Source organism: Cuculus canorus, chromosome 4 (genome assembly GCF_017976375.1).
Source record: "Cuculus canorus isolate bCucCan1 chromosome 4, bCucCan1.pri, whole genome shotgun sequence".
NCBI lineage: Eukaryota > Metazoa > Chordata > Aves > Cuculiformes > Cuculidae > Cuculus > Cuculus canorus.
In genome coordinates this window covers 57,700,791-57,715,395 of record NC_071404.1, presented here as the reverse complement: position 1 = coordinate 57,715,395, position 14,605 = coordinate 57,700,791, and the positions used below count along the sequence as shown (strand labels likewise).

The following is a 14,605-nucleotide window of genomic DNA, read 5'->3' as shown; positions in this document are numbered from 1 at the left end:
TCTGAAGGGGACCCAGAAGAAAACTGGGGAGGGACATTCTACAAGGGCATGTAGTGATAGGATGAGGGGGAATGGCTTTAAATTGAAGGAGGGGAGATTTAGACTAGATATTAAGAAGAAATTCTTCATGATGAGGGTGGTGAGGCACTGGCACAGGTTGCCCAGGGAATCTGTGGATGCCCCATCCCTGGAGGTGTTCAAGGCCAGGTTGGATGGGGCCTTGGGCAGCCTGGTCTGGTGGGAAGTGTCACTGCCCATGGCATTAGGGGTTGGAAATGTATGATCTTTAGGGTCCTTCCAACCCAAATCATCCTATGATTCTAAGAAAAGATTTGCCACCATTACAAATTATTTCTGTCTCCCAAGTGCTTTGGAGGAAACAGCTAACCCAGTCAATCAGAAGGAGTTGTGATGAAGGAACCTTCAAAGGCAGAAGCACACATCCTAAACAGGATAATACAAAAAGTGGAATATCTTGATTTAGACTAGGGTACAGATAATTTTTGTCTAAGCTGTTGTGGTTTTTGAGAGTTACACAGTGTCCCTCTAATAGCATGTTTTCTTTTGCTGAGAGTATGGTTTTTTTAGAGAGTTTCTTTCCTAGATAAGGTCCATTCCTTGAAGATGATAGTGCCTTTTACGAGGAATGATTTGTGCTGAACAGATGTCTCTTGTTCTGTAATCACCTCTGTTTGGAATCCTTACTAATCTGAGAGGAAGAGTCAAGTAGAGAGTTGGAGCCAGCTCCAAATTAACAAGAGTTTTGACCATTGTGAATTCTCATAGCAACATTAGAATTAGACCTTGGAAAGTAGTAGAATATGTATAAGATTTCCAGAGAATTTTATCCATGTGCATGTAAGTGGGAAATCTATTCTGTCCCTAGCTTCCCAGGAACTCCTGCTCCTGGCCTCTGCTGCACCTAATGCTATGTTGAGACCATGGTCTACTCTGTCCATGGTTTGAGGGCCTTGAGGAGATCTTTGAATCTCCCACAGCTGCTCCAAGTTCCTTTCAAGCTCTCCTGAAAGTGTGTGGGAACTTTACTGCATTGGAGTTCCAGCCAGCACTGTGTCCAGCAGTTTTAGAGCAAGCTACGTTCAGAAGTCAGGGGATGCTTGGAACAGCCTGCCTGATCAGCATGGGGATGAGAGAGGGGAAGGCGGTCCAATGCAGTGGTATTGTCCTGCCAGTCTGACTTGATGAAGTGATGTTTTTTACTCCCCCATTTCAGTAATTAAATGTGTTCTGTGTGTGCTCCTTGGAAAGCTTCAGTATTGTGCTTGTTGGCTACCACCTTCTTCTCTGTTACTTTACTTTATTTGGCATAAGCCAAGCAGTCATAATCTGAAGCTGAAGGTGCTCTTTTTTTTCCAACAATTGGATCCCTAGGGATCCAGCACCTCTCCTGTAAGGTAAGTGACTGATTTGACTCCAGGATTTAATATATACTCTCACTTCACCCTGGCACAGGTCCTTCTGCCATGACTGTGCTCTTCGTACCTCCATTTTACTGCCCCACCAGCCCCTGTCCTCCCACCTACTGTGCTATGTCGCAAGCTATGTAACAAGCGTGCAGAAGCACACAAATAATCCCACTGGCTTTATTTGCATATAGTCTGCTGGCAGCATTTCCCAAGAGTTTGTCCAGAAAGCCCTTGCTACCCCTGGCCATCCATCCATCTTGCTCTGGTGTTCCTCTTTGGTACATGGCTGTCAGCCTCCCTGTGTCACTAAAAGTGCTGCCAACTAACCTCCTGATCTCTCCAAGTTTATCTAGATAAGATGAGGACAAGAGTTGGTTTCAAGGTCTTAAGTCCACAGTTCTATTTTCTCATTTGGCACCTCCTCAATTGACAGGAAGGCTCCCAGTTTTTCAATGTAGCCCCTGTTGTGAGTATAAATACAAAGGCACAAAGCACAGCTGTGTGGGTGATAGTACCTCGCTGGCATGCACCAGACGTGACCAGGCAAGAACAGGGGTGATCCTTCTTCCCATCCACTTCATCCTGTCAGCCATGTCCCATGCCAGACTCACTGCATGGGAAGGTGCATCAGCCAGATGTATCAGACCAGGAGTTGCCTCAGATCCTCAGCTGCTGACCATCCAAGGTGTCTTTCTTCAAACTAGCTGCACTACTTGCGCTAACTTGACTTGTCATCAGGCTGCCTTTGATGGAAAGGAGCACGCCAAAATTCCCACTCCCGCCTCAGAAGCAGTGCCGAAAGCCCTCCTCATCTTTCGTTGGTAAAATGAGGTAGACTGGGCTTTTGATCATCAAAGCTTTCCTCTTTGGAAGGAGGAGGAGCCGTCTAGTCATAGGTTCATTGATTCACTGCTCAGCAGGAATGTTTGCTTGGGCACAGCCAAGCCGCACCTCTGATGACTGTAACAGGCAGCTCTCGCTCTCTCTCTTTTGATATACTATCAGCTTGGTTTATCAAAGTATCAACACAGCCTCCCCACTCCAGGACTCATGTCTTCTGGCCAGGTCTCCCTGCAGAGCAGGCAGGGGCTGCGTAGGAGCTAAGCTCACCTCCTATTTCAAGGAATCTTAACAGCCGGCTCTAAGCTACTTATTTACTTTTTTTGGTCTGTGCAGGAAGTCTGAGCTAAAAAAGGAAAGACAGAAGTATAATTACTCTGGCACGCCTGCATTCTTGCTCCAGGCTCAGGCGGGGAGGGACTTCTTCTTGTCAGAGCCAGGAAGAGCATCTGATCCCTGGAGATCGTCGCCACAAACGTGTGTAACTGAAACCTGCAGCCATGCTGAAACAGATATTATCAGACATGTATATTGATCCTGACCTGCTGGCAGAACTCAGCGAAGAGCAGAAGCAGATCCTCTTCTTCAAGATGAGGCAAGAACAGATCAGAAGGTGGGAGGAAAGAGAAGCTGCTGAAGACAAGACTTCAGCAAAGAAGCCCCTGCCAAGAAAAGGTAAGTCTCTGCCTGCCGGCTGCTTCCCCCTCTGGCACAGATCTGGCCAAGTCAACTGTTCCCAAGAAATAGGAAATACTGTGCCTTTAGAGTAATTTATTTTCCCAGGCACATAGTCATATTTCTATACGATAAGCAAACCCATCTATAATGGGGTTGTTTTGGCCAGACATGCAATGGTTTTTACTCCCTGGCCCAAACACTTTGCCCTTGATCAAATTGCTCAACTCTCCTAGCTGGGAAGACAGGGCTTACTTGCCTCCAGGAGATGCATCTCATTAAGTTCCCCACTAAATGAGGCCTCTGAGTCCGTCTACAGAATAACCATGGACTTGAACGTCTGTCCTGAGGCACCAGACCTGCAGAGGAGTTCCCGTTGTGCCTTTATATCTGAAGTCCTCTTGCCAGGATTGCCCAGCATGCCATCTGCTAGGAAGATAGCTTTTTTTTCTCACCTCTCCTCCACATGCTCTTTTTGCAGGTAGTTCACTCTCGTACACTTTAGGGAGGGCACTGCTAAGAAATTAAATCAAGAAAGGAAACAGTGATGAGTCTTCTCCCTTGCCCCCAGACTCAGAATGTCTTCTTCACTGGCCTGGCTTCAGTACTGTGAAACAAAATGGGAGGTGTGCACTGAGTCCCAGCTGAGCGTTCCCCACATACAGCTGCTTTTGGAGAGGTTCTGCCATCAGCAATAGCCAGGAGGGCACAGCAGGTGGGACAGAAGACCTGCATGGAGCCACCAAACCAACAGCTTTTGCCAAAGAGCTGCTTCTTTTCCAGCCAACAGGAAGTCGGTGACATGGCGGCTCGGTGCTGACAATGATGTCTGGGTCTGGGTGATGGGCGAGCATCCTTCAGATAAACCATATGCAGTCATCTGTGAAGAGATCCAGGCACAAAGAGCAAAGAGATTAGAGAGAGAGCAAGGCAAGGAGAGCAGGTAAGCGCCCTTCAGCTGGAGCATTTGGTGGGCAGACATGGAAAAGAAGGTGTTTCTAGGGACCTAGAGGTTGTAGTCTTCTCTGTAGAGGCTATAGTTACCACTGTCACACTCAGCTTTCAGGAAGAAGATGCAGGTAAAGGCTGGCTTTCTGTGAGTACACGCAATGCTGGCAGAGACCAGCTCCAGCCTGAGGCTCTCCCCTGCTCATTAAGCCTCCTGTGTTATGTGGCTCCTGTGCAGTACCGTCTGCCAACCACAGGAAATGCTAACTCTGTTATTGCAGCTGGTGATGAGTTTGGGTTGCACTGATTCACTGACGGGTGTCTGTGTACAACAGGATGATGGTAACTCACCACAAGTCATTAATTTAATTATTCCACCTGCCTCATCTGGAGATATGATAGCTGCCTGCACACACGTTGCTTCATCATTGCACTGCTTTGCTCACATGCAGCTTCCTCACAAGATGCTCAGAGAGCAGAAAGTGACTCCCTTGGGTACCTAAGTCCTCTCTCTCTTGCATTTTAGAGAGACTGACTCTTCTGTAACACGGTCTCTATATCCACAACAAGGAGTCATGGGTGAGACAGAACTTCACGAGAATAAAAAAAGCACTGTGGAGGAAAAGAAGGAAGGTGGGAGAAAAACTGCTGCTGCTACAACAGGGAAAAGCCAGGAGCTCACAAAGGTAGTTTTCTACCTTTTCTCCATAACTATCAGAAACATATACTTTGAGGTCTAGGAAGCACAGCAAATCCTGGTTGCTGTAAATAGAAATTTGAAGAAGAAAAAAAGTTTTCTTCTGTAGTCAGAAGAATCTGTGCTGTTACATTCTTCCTTAGGACTCAGGAGGTCTGAGTGCTATTCTCATCTGAGATAGATCTGCTCTGTACTGATAGATAAGTTACTCTGGATTCCCTTGCTTCTATTCTCCGTGGGTAAAACAAGGGTAGCAGTACTTTCCCTCCTGTTCTGTGGCTGGCTTGGAAGGCTTTTGGGACAAGACCAGGGAGGGGAGGTTTTCCCAGGATCTGTACATGCAAGGCTGTAGACCTCAGACAAATCATCTACTTGTGTAAAAGAACAGATGAAGATAACTTTGCCAGCATCTTTTGACATGCATGTTTTAGTTTTTTTTTTTCTTTGGTGTTCTAAAATAGTTAGAAAATAGCTTATGACCTTGACAACCCAGGACAACTCCAAATGCAGCAACCGCAGTGCCTGCTTTGCTATAGTGTTTTGCTACAGAAATATTTTTCTCCAGCAATAGAAGCATTTTTAATTTTTAACTGGCAAACAAAAAGCCATTTGCAGAGAACTGAGAAAAGGATGAGTTAAATTAACTATGGGGCACCTAAAGTTGAACAGAAGGAAGAGAACATCCTGCTAGTTTAATGGGAACAGTCCAATCTCATTCAGCAGAGTTTTCATTCAGTCTTTTGCTGCTAACTTGTATGAGTGTATTTTCTTTTATTTTACAGCCACTCCATATTTCAGTATAAAAAGCACGATAGCTGAAGGTTGGATTTTGGCAAAGCATCTCTCCTACTGCTACCAAAATACTGAAGGGAATTTGGAGTGGCTGTTCCATTTATCAAAAGCCTCTGAGTCACATGGGATTTTTCTTAGCACTGTTTGCTGAAGTTGAGCAACTGTGTGGGAGAAGTTTTTTTTCTTTTCATAGGAAGCTGTTAGTCACAGCCAACAAAAAAAAAAAAAAAGTGCAAACAAACCCCCAAACAAAAAATCCCACCACCAAAAAAAATCTAAACCTCTTTCAAAGTCTTATGCATGGAAATACAGGGGCATTGTGTATTTTATTTTTGTTTTCTGTCATTATGTTGTTAGTAACTTTTCACAGGTTTCTGGGGGGTTTGCTGTTAGAAAGAGGGATCCAGACCAAAGACCCCGTTCCATTTTGTAGGCCTGGAGAGGGTTTTTTTTTCTCTGCTCCTTCGTTCAAGTGCTTTCTCTCAGGTCTACCATTTAACCTGAGGGATCCGGCTATTGTGTTTTGTCTACTACAGGGGACACGGGTCTTATCTAAGAAAGCAACCTGCTTCACACACATTTGAAGTCCCTAGTTTCCTGTCAAGGAAATAGAAATTGGAAAGCTATGTTCATATTAAATATTAGCCAAGTATGTGATGAAGATAAAACAAAGCGTGTCCTTGGTAAGAAGCACAGTACAGTTAACTCATTGCTTACTGTGCTGTGGGAGGCAGCTCTGGTCCAACAGGGAGGTGGGTGAGTGTTTGCTCAAAGACAAGTCTAACTGTTTGTCTTCAAAGGCAGGTCTCAGCTAGTGAAGGCTGCCAGGGTAGCTAGACTGGTTTGCAAGGAAGAGCGAACATGAGATACAGAGCTAGCTGGGTCAGTTTGACAAGCAGGGGTTTGCAGCATCCAAGCCAAAAGAGTGAACAAGCACAGGCATATAAATCTGTGGACAGCAGGTTCTGCTAGGGCTTGCTTTAGAGGGAGGGAAGAGACTGCTCCCTGGGAGCATCGCTTTGCAAATCTAAGCATGCTTATGAGAATCCTGACACCCCTGAGTTCTCATCCTGTGGCACATCAAGCCTCATATGATAAAATACCCCAATGTTTGTCACAGAAGGCTTGCAGAATGTGTTAACATAAATGTCACATCACTGCTTCTGCATTAAACACCTATTGCTCAAAAAAAGAGCAATGGTTCTAATGCCACATTTGTTTCTCACTGCTTTTTCCTCTGCCCTGAAGGAAACCAGAGATGTTCACCAGATGCTAGCAGACTGCCACATGAGGAAGCATGGCTTCCAGCAGGTAAGTGGCAACCTAGGATATTCCTAAAACATTCAGTGAGGCCCAGGCTTTATCCTAGAGCTGCAGTCAGCCTCAGAGCCTCATCTGACCCAAAACCAGCCTCAACCTCTTGGACCAGTTCTACCCAGAACTGCCAGGCTCCTCATGTATGGTGTGATGATTTAGAGATAACACAAAGCAAGCCAGGTTGGCAGGCTGGAGAGCAGCAGAGGGAGATGCTCCTGATGATTTCTAGTAGACTGTTTTCCAGTACTTCCTCTGTTGTTACCTGGACTAAAGACACAGGGTCTGTCTGTTGTTGAAATTGAAGGCATTCACAGTAAAGAATGGAGTTCCTAGGATTTCAAGGCTGGCTACAGTAAGCAGGGTTAAAACTAGCCTGTGACAAAGTTGGACATACTTTTTCTTTCATAGATGAAGGAAGCATGGAGGACAAATCCAGGAGAAGAGACCACAACCCCCCAGGAGGCAATACCACAGAGCTACCCCAGCTCAGAGAGCCAAAAGACACTGCAGAAATCAGATGAGAATGAGCCTGAATGGCAGGAATCCTGTAAGATCTTAGGATGTCCTTTTCCTATGGGGTCTGTGAAATCCTAGGGTTCTCTGGGATCATCTCAGTTTTTCTCTGGCCACACTGGAACTGAATAATCAGCTGGTGGGTGGAGAGTACTGCTAAGAAATACAGCACTGCATTATGAGAAGTACTTCCAAGTCCACACAGCATTGAGACAAGGGATGGGCAAGGAAATGGAAAAAGTTTATTACATATACTATATTAAAACAAGCAACAAATAGGAACTACAAGAGTATAGCCAGGATAATTAATATTTAACTAGAAGCTGGCCTTTTGTAGGACTTTGCAGTAACCATTGCTCTTGAGGACAAGGACAATGGGTGACAGGGACTAACTAAAAAGGGCCTCCCTGTCACCCAAGCAGAACCGTGCTGCACTCTCTCATCTAATGAATCCCAGCAATAGGAAGAAAAATGATGAACAGTATGAAACTTGCAGTAGCATCCATCATTGCTGCCAAACATTTCCTCAAGGAGAACCTGATACGTTTTTTCCCCAGTTCCTCCCCTGCTGCTCAGTAGATGGCAATGCTGTACTATCAATTGTTTCCACTTCAGGCCAGGGGTTTTATTTTTCTTACTGATAAAAAAAAATATGAAGTTTATTACAAAAGCAAGGAAGGAACTAGCCAACTCAGATCAACCAGTTACTCCTACAGGCTCCAGGATTGTCTGGACCTAGACAATCTAGACAGTTTTACAGCAATAAACCAACCAGCTTTCCTTAATGGTTTCAGCAAGACTCCCTCCCACCTTCAAAAAAATGATCAGCACTTTCAAATCCTTCAAAAGATTAATTCAGGGTCATTTCAGTACATTTACTTCCCCCACTCCACCACTGCCCAGCTCACATGAAAGGCACTACAGAAACCTATGGCTGAACCAGAAGTCAGCATCCAAACCAAAACCAAGTAGTCTCTAAAGACAAAGGGAGCTGGTGCCCAGAAAGAACCCAGATTTTTAATGTCTTGAAGGAATAAAAAGGGAACACTGTTAAGTAGAAGATACCCAAAAGTGATGAGGCAATGTGGCAAATACTCTCACAATTGCGTGCATCTTTCAGCTTGTGAAATGAGTTATTCTTCCACTTCATCAAGCAGGAAGATGGCTGAAGGGCAGCAAGTCTGAAACTTGCCTGCTTGTTCGCTCCTGTAGTACTCCTTTTTTGTTCCAGTACGGAAATCCAAGGCAGCAGATGAGAAGAGACGCTCCCTTGCACGCCAAGCTAGAGATGACTACAGGAGACTTTCACTGCAGGGCATGCACAGAGGGAAGCAGGCAGACATTTCCAAGGGTGCCACAGCAGGGGATCGGCGACCACTCCAATATCCACCTCTCCCACCCAAGCCTAAACTTCTACCTCCTGCAACAGCGAATGGGAGAGTGATTAGGTAAGGAAACCCCTGTGCTCTGTGGGGGGGAGAAGGGATGAGATTCTTCTCCTCCAGTATGGGATAGTTGAGATGGGAATGGTTAGTTCCCCTCCTCACATGGAAGAGAGACCCCATAGGGAAGATGCAGAGCCCAGGCTATATTCTAGCCAAAGATGTGATGAGTCTTAATTGTTTACGCCCAGAGGGCAACAGGCTTATTTAGTAGAGTGTCCTAAGCCTGGAGTGTATACATCCACTATGCTAGGTGGATGTATGAAAACCATATAATATTGCTGAAAACCGTATAATATTGCTGACAGCTGCAGTAGTGTAAGCATTCTGTTTAGGGCTGTTCTTAACATGCTGAGAAAAAGGTAAGTCCTGTACACGACTTAAAAGCTGTCGTTTGAATTTGAGGCTCAAATCACAGTCTTTTCTAACAGGAAAGAAGGAATCCGGAGGACAATCTCCAATTCCACCGAAGAAAACATCATCAAGTGGTTCAAAGAGGAGCAATTCCCTCTCCGAGCTGGCTATCAGAAAACCACGGACACAATAGCGCCTTGGTTCCACGGTTAGTCCTAAGCATTTCTGTCCCAACCCAGCACTTTAAGGATTTGCTTCTGCTAACTTGGTTGCTGCCATAGGCTGGTCCCAGGAGCTTTTTGAAGGTGGTTAGATTTTTCCATTTTAAATATCTGTGAATGTGGTTTAAATTCCTTTAGCAATATGACAAAAGGCAAGCTAAAACATTAGAACAGAGGCCAGATCTTCAAAATACGCTGTAACTCTGTGCCACCCCTGCCTCCTGGATGTACTGGGTGTATGGTTACCCTGGTAACTGTTTGGACTAGGGTGAGCGAAAGATTTTGGCATACCTCATCCCACTTAGCCTCTGCTCCAGGTTGTTGTCCCTCCCATACATGCTCTTTATCCATCACCTTTCCATCCAACTTCTAATGGGTAATCACGTTCACATCCATGTTCCTTGCTTTGGAAACCCCTTTGATACGAGACTATAGCAACAAAAGCGTTATCTTCTTGTAACGGGGCTTTCCGTGCTTGCGTGACTTTTTGAGATAACCTATGACCACTCTGCACAGCCCAGCTATACAGGAATCAACATGCAGCACCCTGTGATGCTGTTCCCTTGTAACACAGAAATTGTATTTTGGAGCCCTGCACATTTATCATTTGTAATCGACCAAGTCAGGAACAGTTAGCATAAAGCATAGTTAGCACATGGCCATGGCCTGTTACTAGCGATGGTAGTACTGTTCTTCCCAGGCTACTGGGCAAGAAAACAGTGCAAAGGATAGAAATGCCATGGACCAGTTTTAGAGTGGTAAAGAAGATTTCCTGTGAGAACTGTTCCATCCAGTCTTACACAAATGCCTTTTTCCCTTCAGTTTTGTGGTTTTGTTTTGAACAGGTATCCTAACCAGTAAGAAAGCAGAGGACCTTCTGAACAAAACAGTACCAGGGAGTTTTCTGGTCCGTGTCAGTGAGAAAATCAAAGGCTATGTGCTCTCGTATCGGTCTGTGGAAGGATGTAAACACTTCCTCATTGATGCCTCCAGTGTTTCCTACAGCTTCCTTGGAGTGGACCAGCTACAACATGCAACACTGGCTGACCTTGTAGACTACCATAAGGTGAACATCTAGCAATGCATTCATTAACTGTTTGCTTAATTGCCTCTGGGCACTTCAAAATACAAAAGAACAGAATCAATTGGTTTAAAGTTAGGTAACTAGACGTATTTTTGCTGCCATAGGATACCCTGTGTGGTGCTCCAAAAGGGTATGCCAGCCTGATGGATACATCTTAGGTTACCTAACAGATCTCAGACATCTTACACCTGAGACTCACTCCCCCTCAAGAGCGCAGGACACCTTGCACACAGGGCTAAAGTTACACACTATTTAGTAGAAATGCTGATGAGGTAAGAGGTGACAGCAAACTCACAGATTCCTTTATTTTTTGATTCTGCCCATGGTTGTGGGATCTCAGCAGGCTGAGTAAGCGAAAAATCCTGCTTACCTCCAGCTTCAACAAGAAAAAGGACAAGGCATCTTTATAATCTCAAAGCAGGCAAGGTGTGAGCAAAGATAAAAAAAAGAAGGGAAGGAAGAAGGCTGGCAGGTTCTTGCAACGGCGACAGCAGTGCTTGCCAGTACTGACTGCAATCACATGGGCTCCAAGGAGGGCCAGATGGATTGTTCATTTCTTTACTGTAAGATCTGCCCAGGGACAGAACAATCATTTTGCCTAAAGATTCGTTTAAACTCCATGTTTCTTCTAAATAAGTGCGCAGCCTAATACAGACATGGCTAAACAAAACTGGACATGAGGAAAATATCTATGTTCATTTGCTATATAGAAGTCTACTTGTGCTACCTAAACTTGCTTCTTGCACAGTTTTCACACAGTTCAGGTTGAAACTGTTGAAAGCAGGAGCTAAATGGCTATTGGTACCAGAGCCAGAGGATTTAAAGCCTGGCTGTGCATATCTGTATCAAAGTCATGCCCACAGTCTGCAAAGAATCCTACAGAACCCTTGCACTATAGCAGACACGGGCAGGGTGAACCCACCCTGCTGAAGTCCTTTAGTGGGTTCTGCTTATCATCCACTGGGTAACCATGAAAGAAGGCATGCTCCCACCATGCATCTGCTGCTAGGATAGAGAACGAGAGGGGAAGCAAAGCCTGTACTATTAGGGAATTCCCTTGTTAGAACAGGTTTTACCTGAGCAGAGGGCATTTGCTTCCTCCAGGATCCACCCTTGTCCCTCCCACAAATGCAGAGAGGAGCACAGTCCACAACCACCCCATCCTGTGTGCCTGCTTGCTGCACAGTCCTCGCTCCAGCACTTCCTAGGCAGGGGAGCAGCATTTCACAACATAGAACCTGCAGATATCTGCAGGTCGAGCACAGCTCTTTCCAAGAACTACCAGGGTCTTGTCGCTGGGTTATTGTGCTGAGGACAGACATTGTTTTCTGAAGACAGAGGTCAGCCATGTGGGTCTTTTTCTGAGTTCCCCAGGGCACTGAGCTGTATCACACAAGTCCACACTGTAACAGAAGCAGGGAGACTGCTGTCCTCCCCATGATGTTGTGATAGGTAGGGTCTGTTTGAAAGGTGATATTTAATCGTATCCTACATCAACAGGATGAACCCATCACTTCCCTGGGGAAGGAGCTGTTGCTTTACCCCTGTGGCCAAGAGGACCAAGAACCAGATTACATCTCTCTCTTTGAGTGAACCTCCTGGTCTCGCTGTGCAAGCCCCATGCTTGCATTCACAAAGACTGAACTTCGAACTAGAGCTGCTGCTGCTTACATGAAGCAGTTGCCATAAGTGCCTCTCTTTTATATCCTTCGCAACAAAGTAGAGGATAAGTACTATCGTGGGCTTGTCATATCAACTGAGTTAATGGATGCATCAGCCCAGCAAGGTGCAAAACACCTGGATGTATCACAATGGACTGAACGAGGCGATGAAGTAATCAGGTGAACAGGGAGATACTGCCATGTATTTTCAGCGGTTTTTTTCTGATTTTCTGGGGGACTTCTGTACTTGAGCTGCCTTTTGTTCATGAATACCAGGTTGTGTGCCATCTGGGAAACAGATTACCATCTACAGTTGAATGCGATCATACCTTCTTGAAGGCACAAAACAACTTGGGGAGGTGAATAAGTCTTGATATACTAATTTCCATAATGTGAAGCTTAATCCTGTAAAATGCTGTGTCCTTGGAATCAAGGATGTTCAAGCCAAACACCTAACCAAACCCTTGATGCCTTTCAGTGAAAGGTGTTCTCTGTGAACAGAGATTTTCAAGAAAAGTTAATTTTTTTAAACTCCTCTTGCCTCTGAATATAGATCCTCACTCTTTTAACCTGTATTTAAATGCTACACTGGCCGTTCTACATAGAGAGGGATTAACCTTTTGAAAGGGAAAGGAGAAGAGACACAAGAATTTGTATGAAAGAGTACCACATGCACAGAGCCTGAAAAATGTAAGAAGCAGCACCCATATCAGTATTAGTACAGTTTACAGAGGAGTGTTTGACAGTAAAGAATGCTGTTTTCCCAAACAGAGCTATTTATTGCAAGTTGTGTCCAGTTTACTGAGATGCATCTGGAGTAAACTTTAGAACTTGTTCTTTCAATGAACTTATTCTTTCAATGTAATGTTCTTTCAGTGTAATGTTCTTCAATTGTTCTTTCAATACAACTTGTTCTTTCGATGTAATGGTCTCTCTTTGCATCTGTTACACTGCTCTCTAAATACATAATTCAGAGCATTGGGGGAGAGGCTGGACAGAATCATATAACAAATTAATCCTCACCCAGATTCCCTCATGCTGTTGAACATGGCAAACTGTACAGCTGAGAGTTGTGGTGTGAATCTGCTAACATTGTTTTTTAGAGATCAACCCTCAAATAGTGAACAATAGTCAATCTTGTTTCAGTTGTTTACGTGTTCCTTTCTTTCTGTTGGACCACGACTTCTCTGCTTAACTGGAGGAAGCATTCAAAAACTTCAGTCTTATCTTGATCTGCATTTTGCAGAATACAGATTAAAAGAAATTGTTCTAATCATCTATCTTGTCTTAAACTTTACAACTATGCTGACAGGTGGTTTCCATACAAGGAAAGAGGGGATAACCGTATTCCAGTTACAGCAGGTTTAACTTGCTAGAGATAAAGCCCTAATGTAAAGTGAGATTATGAAAGTAAAAATACTTTGGCAGGGCAAGTGACTTAAGGAGCCTCTTGAGCACTATATCACATGTATTGAAGAGATATTTTCAACATCACCTACATCAATCATGAGAGGATGTGCTAGATTATTTGTAGAGGAAAAATATCCTCCTTTTCTCTCCATGAACTGTTTCTTTTGAAAAATACAGCCAAAATGACAGGTCATTCAGAGATCCTAGAGAAAAGGTAGCATCTGTTCTCATGTGAAGAATGTGCCTTAGCTAGTGTCCTGCTGGAGACAAATCACAAAGTGTTCTGTATACCTATGGGCTGGTGGAGACAGGGGACAAAGTATCCTTTATAAAGGCAGTTTGAAAGACAGGGCATTAACTTGCAGAAATAAGGTGCAGGCTGATCTGGCACTGGCACAGCAGGACTGCAGGACATGATCAATTTTAGCTCTCAGAAATTCTATAGTGGAATTTCTAAAGGTTTGACCTGCTGACCAGTGGATCAGTAACTTCACATACCTTAATATTATAATTACACATTGGTAAATGTTGGCTCAGCAGAGCCCAGGAAAGCCACTATCAGTGCTCACACATATATCCATGTGTTTGAGAATTATGCCTTGGTTTTCTTAAAGACTACTGGCTTCACTTGTCTGCTGTGAGGGAAGAAACCTGAAGTTTTATACCCACACGTTTAGATTACTGCACTGACTGCAAAGGCAGCAGCCTTGCCAGAACAAATGTCCTCAAGACCGGCTCTTCTAATTACCCTGAAGGTCTGTGGAGCAACAACGTCTTGCAGTAGTCAGGAATTAAGGGTGCTGGCTTATCTTGGGGAGCTTCTCTGTATAATCTTTCTTTCCTCAGGGTTTGCTGTGCAAGGATGACAAGAGGAGTCACATTTGAAAATTGCTTGCTGCAGAGATCATGACACCTGGAAGGATATGGCAATTCATTTTGCTCCATGCCTCAATGCCTTTAGCCAGACCATGCAACAGTCATCAAAAATTAAAGCAAAAAGTTTCCATATGGCCTCCGCATCTACACAGGGTGATCTCTATTCCCTCCCTCACTAAGATCCAGTAAATTGCCATTCTGGGAAAGATCACAAGTTGTTTCTGGGACAAGGAAGGTAGAGACTTGCCTGGCAAAATCTCTGATTATATTGGCTACTGTCTCTGGAATTCATCTTTTTCTAACTGGTCTGGAAGACCCGTCACTGCTCCACTTGGCTTAGAGAAATGT

General features: G+C 44.5%; 1 protein-coding gene across 2 annotated transcripts; it reads left to right on the top strand.

The window, feature by feature from the left end:
• Positions 1–1,927: 1,927 nt before the first annotated feature.
• On the top strand, positions 1,928–14,418 carry SH2D4A (SH2 domain containing 4A). 2 transcript variants are annotated; one of them, XM_054065260.1, is made up of 9 exons: positions 1,928–2,942; positions 3,726–3,885; positions 4,417–4,576; positions 6,628–6,690; positions 7,105–7,243; positions 8,441–8,657; positions 9,083–9,213; positions 10,072–10,292; positions 14,228–14,418. In XM_054065260.1, the coding sequence occupies exons 1-9, from the start codon at positions 2,768–2,770 to the stop codon at positions 14,264–14,266; spliced, it is 1,305 nt and encodes a 434-aa protein (XP_053921235.1). In that variant the 5' UTR covers positions 1,928–2,767; the 3' UTR covers positions 14,267–14,418. The 2 variants fall into 2 exon arrangements, with proteins under 2 accessions (XP_053921235.1, XP_053921234.1); XM_054065259.1 differs by lacking the exon at positions 14,228–14,418 and adding an exon at positions 11,811–12,890 and having other exon boundaries at positions 1,933–2,942.
• Positions 14,419–14,605: the final 187 nt, after the last annotated feature.